This window comes from Watersipora subatra, chromosome 4, assembly GCF_963576615.1.
Source record: "Watersipora subatra chromosome 4, tzWatSuba1.1, whole genome shotgun sequence".
Classification (NCBI taxonomy): Eukaryota; Metazoa; Bryozoa; class Gymnolaemata; order Cheilostomatida; family Watersiporidae; genus Watersipora; species Watersipora subatra.
Window position 1 is genome coordinate 65,989,113 of NC_088711.1, and position 13,067 is coordinate 66,002,179.

The following is a 13,067-nucleotide window of genomic DNA, read 5'->3' on the forward strand; positions in this document are numbered from 1 at the left end:
AAAGCTCTGTGTAGCGCCTAATCAACTCTATGAAAGTTTAAAAACTCCCGTAAGAGTAATTCTATGAGCAAGGACAAACTAGATTAAACTTGAAAATCATCTTGGAAATTTGCTAATTAATAGAAGACTTGTACTCCAGGTTATTATCACTCAAACTGCGTATATTTGGAAGATTATGTTTGGGATACTTGTCGCAGGTCGACTGGTATGTGAAAAATTGCTGAACCATGACATTTTTTCTTACTGGAACACATAACCAAAGACCATCTAAGGGCCGTAATTTTTTTTAGCTTGTATTATGCAATAAGACAAGATATTTTACAGATTAATTACCCCATGGGGGGAAATTTGTGAGCAGAGTGGTTGTCCGTACCCGTCTATTAGGATGGCTGTGTAAACCAGCTGATGTCACTCAGTTTTTGATGTGAAGTGTTGCACCGGAGAGTTTTGTACGTGATTCGTTTATTATAAATATATTTATTCATTAATTTTGTACGGGATTTTATTAGATATATTTTTACAATCTAATCTGGATTTAAAACATAGTGTATGACAACCTCATATATCTTATAAATCTTAGACCAGTCTAACTTAATAGTTGACTCTGATGGTGTTCCTGCACAGTTGCAAGGCATTAAAACGTCTAAATCATGTGGTACTGACAATGTCACTGGAGTGCTTCTAAAAACTTTTTCTTTGTGTATTGCTCATACATTAACAGAAATATTTAAATATACTCTTAGTACTGGTGTACTACCAGAAATATGGAAAATGACTCGGGTAAAACCTATTTATAAGAAATGTAGCAGGTGCCAGCCAAATAACTACAGACCTGTTTTTCATACCTGCATAACTTGTAAACTTCTAGAGCATAATTTAGCAAAACATATTCATTCTTTTTTTTATCAAAACAACATCCTAACCAAATCTCAACATGATTTTAGAAGTGATAGGTCATGTGAGACACAACTAGTCAATACATTTAAGGATCTAGCTATAAATCGGGAACACGGATTAATTACAGATTCAATAATTCTGGATTTTCCAAGGCATTTAATTCAGTGAGCCATCGAAAGCTCTTATTTAAATTGGCTTAGATCGGAATAAGCCTTGAAATTGTAAATTGGGAAAAAAATTTCCTTAGTAATCAAAAACAGGCAGTTGTAGTCGATGGCCAGGAGTCATCATGTTGTGAAGTCTTATCAGGGGTACCACAGAGATCTGTGTTAGAACCCTTGTTATTTTGAATTTACATAAACAATCTACCTTCAGGTACTAAATCTAAATGTCAAATATTTGCAGATGATGCTTTGCTTTATAATACCTGAGGTAAAAGTAGCATTTTACAAATTGACCTTGCTAAACTTGAGCTTTGGGCCAAAACATGGCAACTATCTTTTAATGCTAAAAAGTGCTCAGTACTTTCAGTGGGGGAAATAGACTCACAACATTGGTTTTTTCTTAGTGGAGAGCAGCTCCAGAATGTCAATTCCCGTCCCTACTTGGGTATTGAGTTGAGTAATAATCTCAAATTGGAAAAACATTCTTCCAAAGCCTCCAGACTTCTTAGAATGCTTAAAAGAGTTTTAAAAGATGCAGACAACAAAACTAGTAAAGTGGCTTACGGGACCCTTGTTCGACCAATTTTTGATTACAGGTGTCAGGTTTGGGATCCATACCTGAAAAATGTTTTGAAAAATTAGAAAAAATTCAAAATAGAGCTCTTCGTTGTATTTTTGGTTTGAAAAATGTAGTTAGTTTTACTAAGCTGCAAGCAGACACAAATTTTCTTTCATTGTCGAAAAAACGACAAGATAAAAGGTTAAATCTCTTTGTTAAGGTGCAAGCCAGCAATGTCATAGAAGACTCATTTGATATTTTTAAAAACACTTACACAATACAAAACATAAAAGGGCTTGTTTGCCCCAGCTATAAAAACCACTGCATTGTTCAACCCTGGCCAAGAGCAACTAGAGACACTTGCAACAAAACCACGTAGAGCTGTAGATAACTGAGGTACTTGCAGGTGTATTTTATTTATTTTCTGCACTGTCTTACTTTTAATCAAAGCTGCAAAATAATACTAATACAAATACTAATTGATACTAAATTACCAGATGGACAGAAAATATATACATGTATAGTTATGTAGTATGTGTTAAAACACTATTTCAAAAGTATAATTAAAAAAAACATCACTATCACCATGATAGACAAAGTACATTGTTATATACTAAAAATATTGAAAACAAAATATAACCACTAACAAAAATAAAATAGAAACATCGTGCAAAATTTTTTGCAAAGAGTTCCCACGCTGTTGCCTCAATTTTAAGATTTTAGTGGGAAAACCTTTGATCAGATTTTATTGTAACCAGTATAGACTTTTTCTACATTTAACACTGCAAGGTAAATTAGAACCGAACATACTTGACGATGGATTATTGCCCTAAAAAGGCTCAGAGAAGCTGACTAGGCCTTCGACATTCCCATTTCTTTGGCTTCAAAGTGGAGAATGGTAAGGGTCAGGATAATTGAAGCTGATTCTAGTGATCTTTGAAGAGCAGATATTGTTTCTTAGCCTGTGATCCGCAGTAGTCTGTAACTGCATCTCTGGGTTCTTCTGAGAATACTGTGTAACCTCGCTCGTGAAGTCGGTGGCTAGCTCTATAACTAGCTGACCTTGTCAAAGCAGTCCTCAGCAGTTTCTGCAGTAAAAGCTAGTGCAGGTGTGTACCTGTCTCTGGAAAGCGTGCTTCCTAGTGAAAAGCTAGAACATACGTTACAGGGAAAGTGATGACAAACAATGAACGAAAGTTATATCACAGACATGTTTATTACAAAGGCTATAATTCAAATACACCATAGATGTTTGAGCTCACACATGAATTACTTTCAACTCTTTTTGTAAAATTGGAAAAATTTTATTCATTTATTAATTTTCCTCTATTTTAATCCTCTATTTCCGCGAAATCTTTCGATGCAAACTTTACTATAATAAGAGCCATTAGTCCGTCCGGAGCCGCACCAAGAGCGCCACAAAAAAGATTTTCTCATACGGTAATCGAACTCTGATACTTCATTATTCCATTGATAATCCATATATTTTCCAGCCAACTGCACTGCTATCTGTGCCACTCAGCCATTCCACGGCTAAGAATAATTGTACACACAGTTATTACACCTGACAATCTCTCACGGCTCGTGGGACTGTCAGTGTAATAGTTGAGTACTAGTTGAGACTGTTATATTTGGTAATAGTCGTTGTAATATGCTAATTAAAACTTTGTCACACGGCTGAACCACCTTGAAGAATTAAAAAAAAACAATTACAGTTACATGTATCTTGCTTCTTACTCTCGGTAATAACTACAAGAGTGTGTTATGTGCCATTGCAACATGTAATAACTACAAGAGTGTGATATGTGCCATTGTGTGACATGTAATAACTACAAGAGTGCCGATATGAAGGAGATTGCGACGGAGATTTTCAACTAACTGTTTGCAAGCAGTGCAAACACTTTTGGCTACACTTAGATTTTCATCTCCATTAGCAGAAGGATTGTTAGCTGAGAAGTTACCAAGTTGTTTTTTTAATGCAACAGGTGGTTACCAAGGTTACTAGGTGGTTACCAGGTGGTTACCAAGTGGTTACCAGGAGGTTACCAAGGTATGCCAAGCAGATGAAATGACATTAACTCGGTATCCCTTTTCTGAAATGCTCTGTCAGTGTGTTTTGTCAGCTCACTGGTGATACGAAAGTTCCAAACCAGTCATTATGGCAGCGTAAGATGGAACAAGCATTTAATTTATTATAAATGTCCAGAAAAGCAGTTTTCCGCTTAAATCATTGCAATGTTTCTTTGCTTATGCTTTGGAATACTAAATATGACCCGCTGCTAATAGATCCAGCATGTTATTCTGTAGCCGTGATAAACTCGAGCCCCAAGCTTGTTGTAGAAACACAGCCTCCTTTAGCTGGTGCTCCTTCCAGTTGTTTTATGCGCTCAAAACTAAATGTGGCAACATAGAAAGAGCATCCGAAAAACACGCTATTGTTGGTAATATAATCCATGCCCTTTCTATTGATAACGAACATCTATGTTTTAGAAGATGCTTAAAGAATTAAGTAAGAATAACAATGACAACATTAAACTAACACTGTTTATGTTTATGTCAGTGTCTCCTCATCAAGCAAAGCTAAGCCCTGTGATATCTATCACCATGGGTAGGATAACTCCTGAATAAGAAAGTTGAGTTGTAATTTGGAACTTCCAAATATCAAAATTTGTGCATGCTTTCTTTTTAATGAGCTGCATATTTTACTGCCATTAGCTTCTAAACACTGCGATGCAATTTATCTGCTTGCTGTTTGTGCTGGAACATTTATTGTCAATCTAAAGCAATATGCCAGTTTTATACGAGTGTTTTATCGCTGTCAGTGTTTGAGCCTTGCAGATTTTTCATATATTTTAGGTGCAGACGAATCTGCGAGCTGTTACCGAGACTCAATTTGTCACCGAAATAGACAATGCCGACTCCGTTAATCACATAGTAGTTTTCATGACTGGAGTATCAGCATTTCCAGATGGCATGGCAGCTTCAGGTACGTGTACTGATACATCGTACCGTAGACAGACGACCTTATCCATCATAAGCTAACCGATTTCAGCTTGAGTTGATTAACCACGCACTGACCTCCAATAAATCTTGTATTAGACTCATCACCTCAGATGTCTATGGTACCGCAGATATTATTTGCTCACATAATGTCTAAATTGCTCACCTTATGTATCAAAACTGCCGAACCCTACGTTAAAGAATAGAAAAAGCATAATATTATTATTCTTTATTATTTATCTTGAGGTGTTGACTGATGTTCTAAAAAAAGAATCAAGGAGATTGACCAACCAGAAGCTGAGATATAGCCAGCCAAACACAGGTCTACCTAATAACGAATCAGAGGAAAAACCCTTCGAAAATCCCGAGAATTGTGACGTATGAAATCGACTTATTGGACATGTGCCGGAGTTGCGCACCCTTACCGCCATTACGTATACTGATTGTTTTAGGCTACGAGATGTGAAACGCTTCTCGCGATAGTAAAGAATTTAAAAACTAGCTCTGGTTTCTCAGGAAAACCAAGCAAACATTGTGTGGTAAAGGCAGTTGCCCACAACCCCTTGCCATGATTTTTCAAAACATAAGAGCAGATTTTGACTATTGTGCCTCAAATTTTAACTCGATCTTCAAGGATATGCTCCGAAGATCCTCTGCTCAACGAACGGCGCGTGTATAGTCTATATTATACGATATCCGTGATTTGCAGTTTGTTTAGAATAAGAAATAGGAATGTGAATTTTTGTTCATTCATCATCTTTCTACTGTGTACCTACTGCAGCATTCAGTTGATGTGCATGATTATCGTCACTATTAACAGGCTGTAAGTTCACTACAGCCATAATTTTAAAAAGAATAACTTGACCGTGCTGCTCTTGCTGTAAGAAAAGAAAACGATAACTTTTGATTTGATTCTTTTATTTATCTATTATTTTATCTATGATTATTTTTTAAGATTAACATAATAATCATAATGCATATTATACAAAATAATAATATAATTGTGTATAGAATAAATGATGCAACTAATATAATTTGTAGAAAATTCCAAATGATAACCGAGATTGATGATTGATTTAATTGATTCCATTTATTAGCTATAGATAAAAAAAATCTGAACGACGCTAAAGATGAGTCTGAATAGGGAAGCTAAGTGGGAGAACAACAAAACTGAGCTGAACTAGCAAGATAGCGAAATATTGCGAAATAATAGATGCGTGTAATTATTTCATGCTAAAACTAATCTACACGTCAGAGGGACTGGTTCGGAATTCTCAGAGCAATGATTGTTAGGCCCAGTTTGATTGTTCTGTACTACCAGGGATTAAACCAATTAAAACGCCGTGATTGTTATAGGAGAGCGCATTAGTTGGCTTAATTGACCAATGGCACACAAGTCGATTTCATACGTCATATATTGATGATTACCAAAACACTTGTTTTTGGTAGACCTGTGTTTGGCTGGCTATATCTCAGCTTCTGGTTGGTCAATCTCCTTGATTCTTTTTTTAGAACATCAGTCAACACCTCAAGATATATAATAAAGCATAATAATATTATGCTTTCTCTATTCTTTAATGTTGAGCAACGTAATATGCTGATGTAACTCTTATAGTCACTGTAATCTAGAGAACGGGTGATAGGAGTATGTCTATGTATCTGTCAAAAAGACTTTTGGGACCGACAGCAGGAAAAAGGCTTGTTACGGAGGACAGACAAGGGAGACAACACTACATTTAGTTACTACCTCAGAACATATGAAAGTTATTGCTTCTAAATGTTTCAAATCTTCGTATTATTCGCATCTCTCATGCCTAATGAGAGATGCGAGAGTTAAACACAAATAAAACCAATAAGAAGGCCGAGTAGCTCTATTTTGCAGTTATGATGCTCCTGAGATCTTCCACAGCTGACAAGTACTGATGATTGAGTTCCTAGTAGGCTGATCATAAAATTTATTGCTGTTCGTTTCTTCTTGCGTTTTAAAATATATGGTTAAGTTTTTTGGTTTTCCCTTGTTTTAGTTCACTTCTGCTGGCCGGAGACCGGCTGGTCACTCCTTGGTTTCATTACTAATGAGAAACCAAGTGTAATATTCAAGATCTCTGGCCTTAAACCTGGTAAGTAGTGATTTTGTGGGTTTTATGAAAAACGAAAGCGTCAAGTCAGGATAGCTAAAACAATGGCTAAACATGCAGAATTTTTATAAAGACTTGTGGAATAAAGTCTAAAAATTGCTGTTGATAGATACAAAAAAAAATAAGTTGATCTTTCCTTATTTTATATGAGATAGAATGCTGGCAGTTTTGTGTGGCGGGAGAACCATGTATAATAACTACGCGCATAAGTATTCTGTGATGGTGGAAGGCGGCTGAGTGTAGCAGATGCTAGCATGCTTGGCTGGTGAGGTGCAATTCCTTTTCCTGTTGCTCTTAGCGTGGCTTCGGACAGACAGACAGACACGACTCTTATTATAGTAAAGACAAGCTGAATGCCCGGCGTTGCGTATGAATTTGGGTAACTTACCCGGTAAGCTAGTAGTCTAAAACTTTATTGAAACAATAGCGGTGTTTAAAGCCAGCTTAATAATCGTAACGTTATGCGAAATGATCAACTGTGCTAGCTAATAACCCCAAGCGCTTCAAGTGTGAGTATTTTATCTGATATAATGAATGTGATTCTAATCATTCATCGCTATGGTCAGTACAATGATCGTAGTGTAGTGGTTTAGATTGCCTTCCTTCAGACCTGGAGGTTCTGAGATCAAATCCTCTGGGAAGCAGATTTTTCATCGCTAGATTTTAATTACTATAACTGGACAGACAGACACCGATATTTATACACTAAATATAGACTAGCTGTTCTACCCGTCGTTGCTCGGGTAATAAAAAAGTCTTTGGACAGAAAATTTATTTTTGTTCAACAGACTGTATACAACATTTACCATTCTAACTTTTAAACTTCATGTTATGAGAAAATATTTTTAAGCAATTCAAATGAATTAAGAGGAAATAAAAAACAACTGTAAAGGTTTTCAAGCTTTTTCAAACAACTACAACTTTCAAATTTCATATAATGAAAGAAGTGTTTTGTTGAAATAAATTAGGAAGAAAAATGAAACTGTAAATGTGTTTGAATGTCAATGTGAAATCATTAGCAAGTAATGGCTAAATATCATCTGCTTAGTTACGATTAAAATGAAAAATTATTTGGTATATGATTATATGATTTGAGTTTGTTTCAGTGTTGGCATCATAAGATGAAACTCTCGTATAGACGTATAGAGTGGTATAGAAATCCACAGTAACTATCTAATGCAAACCTGCATGTTAAAAATCACCATCATTAAAAATAGTAACGAAACAATATGTTAAATTTAGTAACCATAGTTACCTACAATAACTTTGGTGCATTTTGTGAGTATGATCTGCTAAAGTGCAACATTACAATGTTCTACGTGCAGAGTTCTTACCTTCAAGACAGACGTGTAACATAAACGCTGAATCTAAATTGAATCAACTTAGCTTACTAAAACATACTTGAAAGAAGTTTTCGCATGCTTTTAGTAAACTTTTAACTAAGATTTTATAACTGTTTACCATCTGTTTGCGCACGGTTTTACAACAACGGATGATGCTGAACTGAGATATAATCGTCAAATTTTAATTCGAAAAAAATTAATTTTGATACCTTTTGCGGAAAACAAATTAGCTCCGCAACAGCGAAGACGGAAAAAGCGTCGTGTTTCATAGAGTTAGTAGAATTCATAGAACTTCAATTAACACGTCATTTAGCGTGGAAATACCTCTGTTATTGCGCTATTATCAGAATTAAGAAAACGTAGTGTGCCTGGGAAAAAGTCTGGGAGAAAGATCGGAAATGAATTAGGAGAGCAAATAAATGTTGATGTGAAATTACTAGCAAGTATGTAAACTACGAAACAAATGATTTTGTAATGATATAATTGATACGAAGTGAGAAAACCCAATAAAAATCGTTTTTTCGTGGTAATCAGTACAACAATTGCTAAATTTTAATTTCGAGAGAATGTAGGCCTATTGTTGATATTGTTTTGTCAAAAACAAAGTAGCCCTAATTTAATTTTTTGGTCTCTGGTTAAACGTTGTAATCTTATTTTTTTCTACATAAATTTTTGCGCGAAATCTGTTATGATTGCCAATGGAGCGACCGCCATAACATCGCAGCCAAGCCGCGTAGACGGAAGAGAACAACTCCCTTTCAGTGCAGCTGATGCATCAGGTACAGTACGTCTGTCTTGTGACAAGCTGTTGTGTTGCTCACCCGCTCGACGGGGGACAACTCCGCAAAAACAACAGTTTGTCAAGACATGCTAAATAAGAGCGAGCAATGGGAAAAGCTTTCGTGGTCTCGTGGGTAAAGCGTTGGATTATCAAACTGTGTCTGCCATCTTGGTGAGTTAACGTACGGCCATATGTGGAATTTTAATACCAAAATTTTCATAGCTATAGCTGGACATACCGAATACAGGTGACAGAAAACATAGGACCAACTTTGAGAAATATATATATATATATGTTGAAGGATTTAAACACTAACTATTCCATCAACTGGAGAATACTGGAGCAGTCCATACCGCTGACCAATGGCTTTAAAAACTGTACCTTGTGTCTACAAGAAAAATTTTGATATTATATACAGGCGACACCTTGGTTCATTGAAAAAATGCACTGAACTCGTCAGCGCCTGCAGACATGCTAGCAAGTTTCTACTGTCTAATTTTAAAACTTAATGTTTCTGTGAATCCATAATCTTCCAGCTATGAAGTTTTAGTAATTTTAATAGTTTCAGCGGTATCTAAGTAACAAAAACTGGTGCTAACACTTTATCTGAAGATTGATCTTACCAAGCATGAAACTAATAGTAATAAAGTGTTTTATCTAAAGTTATAGTCTGTTTTTTTGATGTTATATAGCCAATGTATATAGCCAAACTATATCAATGTATATAGCCAGACTATATCAATGTATATAGCCAGACTATATCAATGTATATAGCCAGACTATATCAATGTATATAGCCAGACTATATCAATGTACATAGCCAGACTATATCAATGTATATAGCCAGACTATATCAATGTATATAGCCAGACTATATCAATGTATATAGCCAGACTATATCAATGTACATAGCCAGACTATATCAATGTATATAGCCAGACTATATCAATGTATATAGCCAGCCTATATCAATGTATATAGCCAGACTATATCAATGTACATAGCCAGACTATATCAATGTACATAGCCAGACTATATCAATGTATATAGCCAGACTATATCAATGTACATAGCCAGACTATATCAATGTACATAGCCAGACTATATCAATGTATATAGCCAGACTATCAATGTATATAGCCAGACTATCAATGCATATAGCCAGACTTTTAGGGAGGCTGTCAAGAATATGTTTCATACTGATTAACTTTGGGTATAAAAATACTCTTACCGTATGTTTACCATGTCTCTAAATTTCTTAACTGTCATTTTCAGGTGCTGCCACAAGCAATCCATTTTCTGCACACTCGACTCATGTGGCACAAGTTGGCATCTCCGTCGAAAGTTGTGAGCAACTCTCCCAGCAGACACCTGTCAGCGGCAGCACCCCTTCTACGGCCAACTCATACGCTGAGTTCACACAAAAGATGGCCGAAAACTTCTTTAATTTTGCTGGATCATTTGCAATCAGCCAATCACAGATGAGTCCACAGCCGAACATGACCTTTGTCCCGTTCAATGTTGTTGAACAATGGTATAACAACATGAAACGTAAGCTCGAGGTGAATCCTGAGTGGTGGAAAAAATAACAGCATTTCCTCTCTTCTTTACTATATTAGTGCATTACTAAGGTCGTAGAGCTACTCTCGTTTGCTGACTCTCGTTTGCTGACTCTCGTTTGCTGACCTTCTCTGACAGCTGCCTTGTTTTTTATCTTGTTCTAGGCCTTGTATTTTTTATAACATTATCAAATTATTTCTGGCAGTTGCTATTCTTGACCCTTGACCTTGAGAGTCATAGGAGATACCTGAATATGGGAATCACTCTACTAACTAAGAAACACTTTTCCACTGTACAAATGAATTAACATTTATTATTCCATTTTCAACAAGTTTTGTAGCCACTTGCAAGCAGAAGTGGTATGTTGACATTCATCAATAAATTTTCCAATAGCATACATTTCGAGTAGAAGTGACTGGATGTAGCATAAAGGGAAGACAGGAATATTGTGAATGCTCTTCGCTCTATAAATAAGTACATGAATGGGGGCAGCAGCACGAACACATTGAAATATGAACAGTTGTATACAGTTTGTCATGCAACTTGTGTTAAACTTAAATACTGTCTCAGCTTTAGTGGACTGTCTCATGATACATTTATGCTCTAAGGTCGCTGCTGCTCGTCAAAGCTTTTTCCTATAGCGCTATTTTCGTACCCTATCCATTAAGAAATTACTTTACCTATACAAGTAACTAACGTTTTCCGTTTGGTTTCTTTTGTGGTTCAGTTTATTTATTTGAAAAGAATGATAGTTGCAACGAAACAGAGCTTTCGTGAAACCTTGAAGAACAATTGTTTCAAAACGGGAATGACTTGTCCTTACATTAGAAGCTATTCCAAATATGCAAGAGCTGCAGCATGCCATCTATAGACTAGCAATGATGTGATTGCTTGATGAGGCTCACAACCTGTTAACTTCTTTAAAAGTCGTGTGCTCTTGTTAGCCCTATCTGTTTGTTGGATCTCCGGTAAGTATTATAAAGACATCAGAGATTTTATTAGCAGGACAAATCCAAAAGTTGTTGAGGAAAATAATATGTTTCTTCAATCTTTATAATATGTAATAAAATGCATTTGCTGCTGATATCTATCAAATATGCATAGATCAATCAACTCGTAGAAATTACCTCAATCGTGGTCTATAAAACAAGTGCGATTGTGAACATAGAGAAATTATGTTATGCATTACTCCGAATCCACACACAACATCATTGTTGAATTTACTTTGTCATTTCATTTTATTTTGATTAAATTTAGTTTGTGTACTTTGCTTTGTCATGTGGTACCAGTGAAGGTGTGTAGTAAACTTGAAAATCAAGCGAGATATGCTAAAAAACAAACTCTATGAAAAGATTGGTGGCCCTGAAAAAGGCCGTGGGAGGAATAACTCCGAAAAATTGTCCTATTTGGATGCTATTGGTCCCAAGGACGTCAGGCTCATCCAGACGCACACTCGACACAGAAAAGCATGGTGGACTGATCAAAGGAAAAGGTGACCTGATCGATATACAGTGCACCCTGGGGATTGTTGTATAAAGGTGCGTACTCACATGTGGTTGAAGCAAAGAAGAAGGCCTCCGTCTGAATCTCCCGACGCCTATATACTCGCCTTGACTTCTCGTACCTTCCCGTAACCTCTCGTAACTACCTGTAACTACCATGACCTCGGACATTAGCGTAGCCCGCGGCCCACCAGCTCGATTAAACAACATACCCTTTTTCTTTTTTTGTATGGGCCACTAACCTTCCAGAAATACATTTGAACTCATTCAGCGACTCACCTTGCTGGTGAAGTTTACCTTACTCTTTAACCCAGGTCTTGGTCCATCAACATATCCTGTGTACCATCGCTCTCGAGCAAACCAGGGCTGCCGTCGTACTCGGCTGCACCACTCTCCTCACTCTCCTGATCCCCTCCACCTCCGTTACCACCACCGTGACCTCCGTCACCCCCATCGTGACCTCTGTCACCACCACTGTGACCTCTGTCACCACCACTGTGACCTCTGTCACCACCACCATGACCTCTGTCACCACCCCCGTGACCTCTGTCACCAACAACACTGCCTCCACCACTACCACCACTACTACTCTCAACTGGCCCGGAAACTGGTGGTTGGGCCGGTAACGGCTCCTCAACCTCAGATCCCGTCCCTTCCGTCTTTACCGCGCTCTCCCCAATAAGAGGCAGGCTCGACAGGCTTCCTGTGGGAGGTCTCCACCTGGGCCGTAACCGGCTGCACAGGGGATGGCACCACAGAGCTGGGAGTTGGCACAGGCCCAGACCTACTTAGCTCGACCTCACCTGCAACCAGTGCAGGTCTGCTACCAGCAATTCTCCTCTGAACCTCGGCTAACTTCTGCACCACTACCTTGAATGCCTTGACATTTTCCAACTCCATGACTGCTGTCTCCCGTTTGGCTTTCAGCATAGCCAATTTCTCCTTTGACTTCCTCCGCACCTCCCTTTCCTCTCTTTCAATCTCTGCTACCTTTTTCTCATGACCTTCTCTGTCTAACATTCCATTGCTGGATACCTCAGCTAAAAAAGAGCAAACCTTTTCCATTACAGACACTGGTTCAGCTACTTTCTCAGCACCTTCCCTTATCTCATTGTGACTGTGT

At 37.4% G+C, this 13,067-nt stretch overlaps 1 protein-coding gene across 1 annotated transcript; it reads left to right on the forward strand.

Moving 5' to 3' along the window:
• The first annotated feature begins 70 nt into the window (after positions 1 to 70).
• Positions 71 to 10,837, forward strand: LOC137393443 (protein Hikeshi-like). The gene is made up of 4 exons (XM_068079996.1): positions 71 to 205; positions 4,477 to 4,606; positions 6,645 to 6,740; positions 10,158 to 10,837. The coding sequence occupies exons 1-4, from the start codon at positions 176 to 178 to the stop codon at positions 10,469 to 10,471; spliced, it is 570 nt and encodes a 189-aa protein (XP_067936097.1). The 5' UTR covers positions 71 to 175; the 3' UTR covers positions 10,472 to 10,837.
• Positions 10,838 to 13,067: the final 2,230 nt, after the last annotated feature.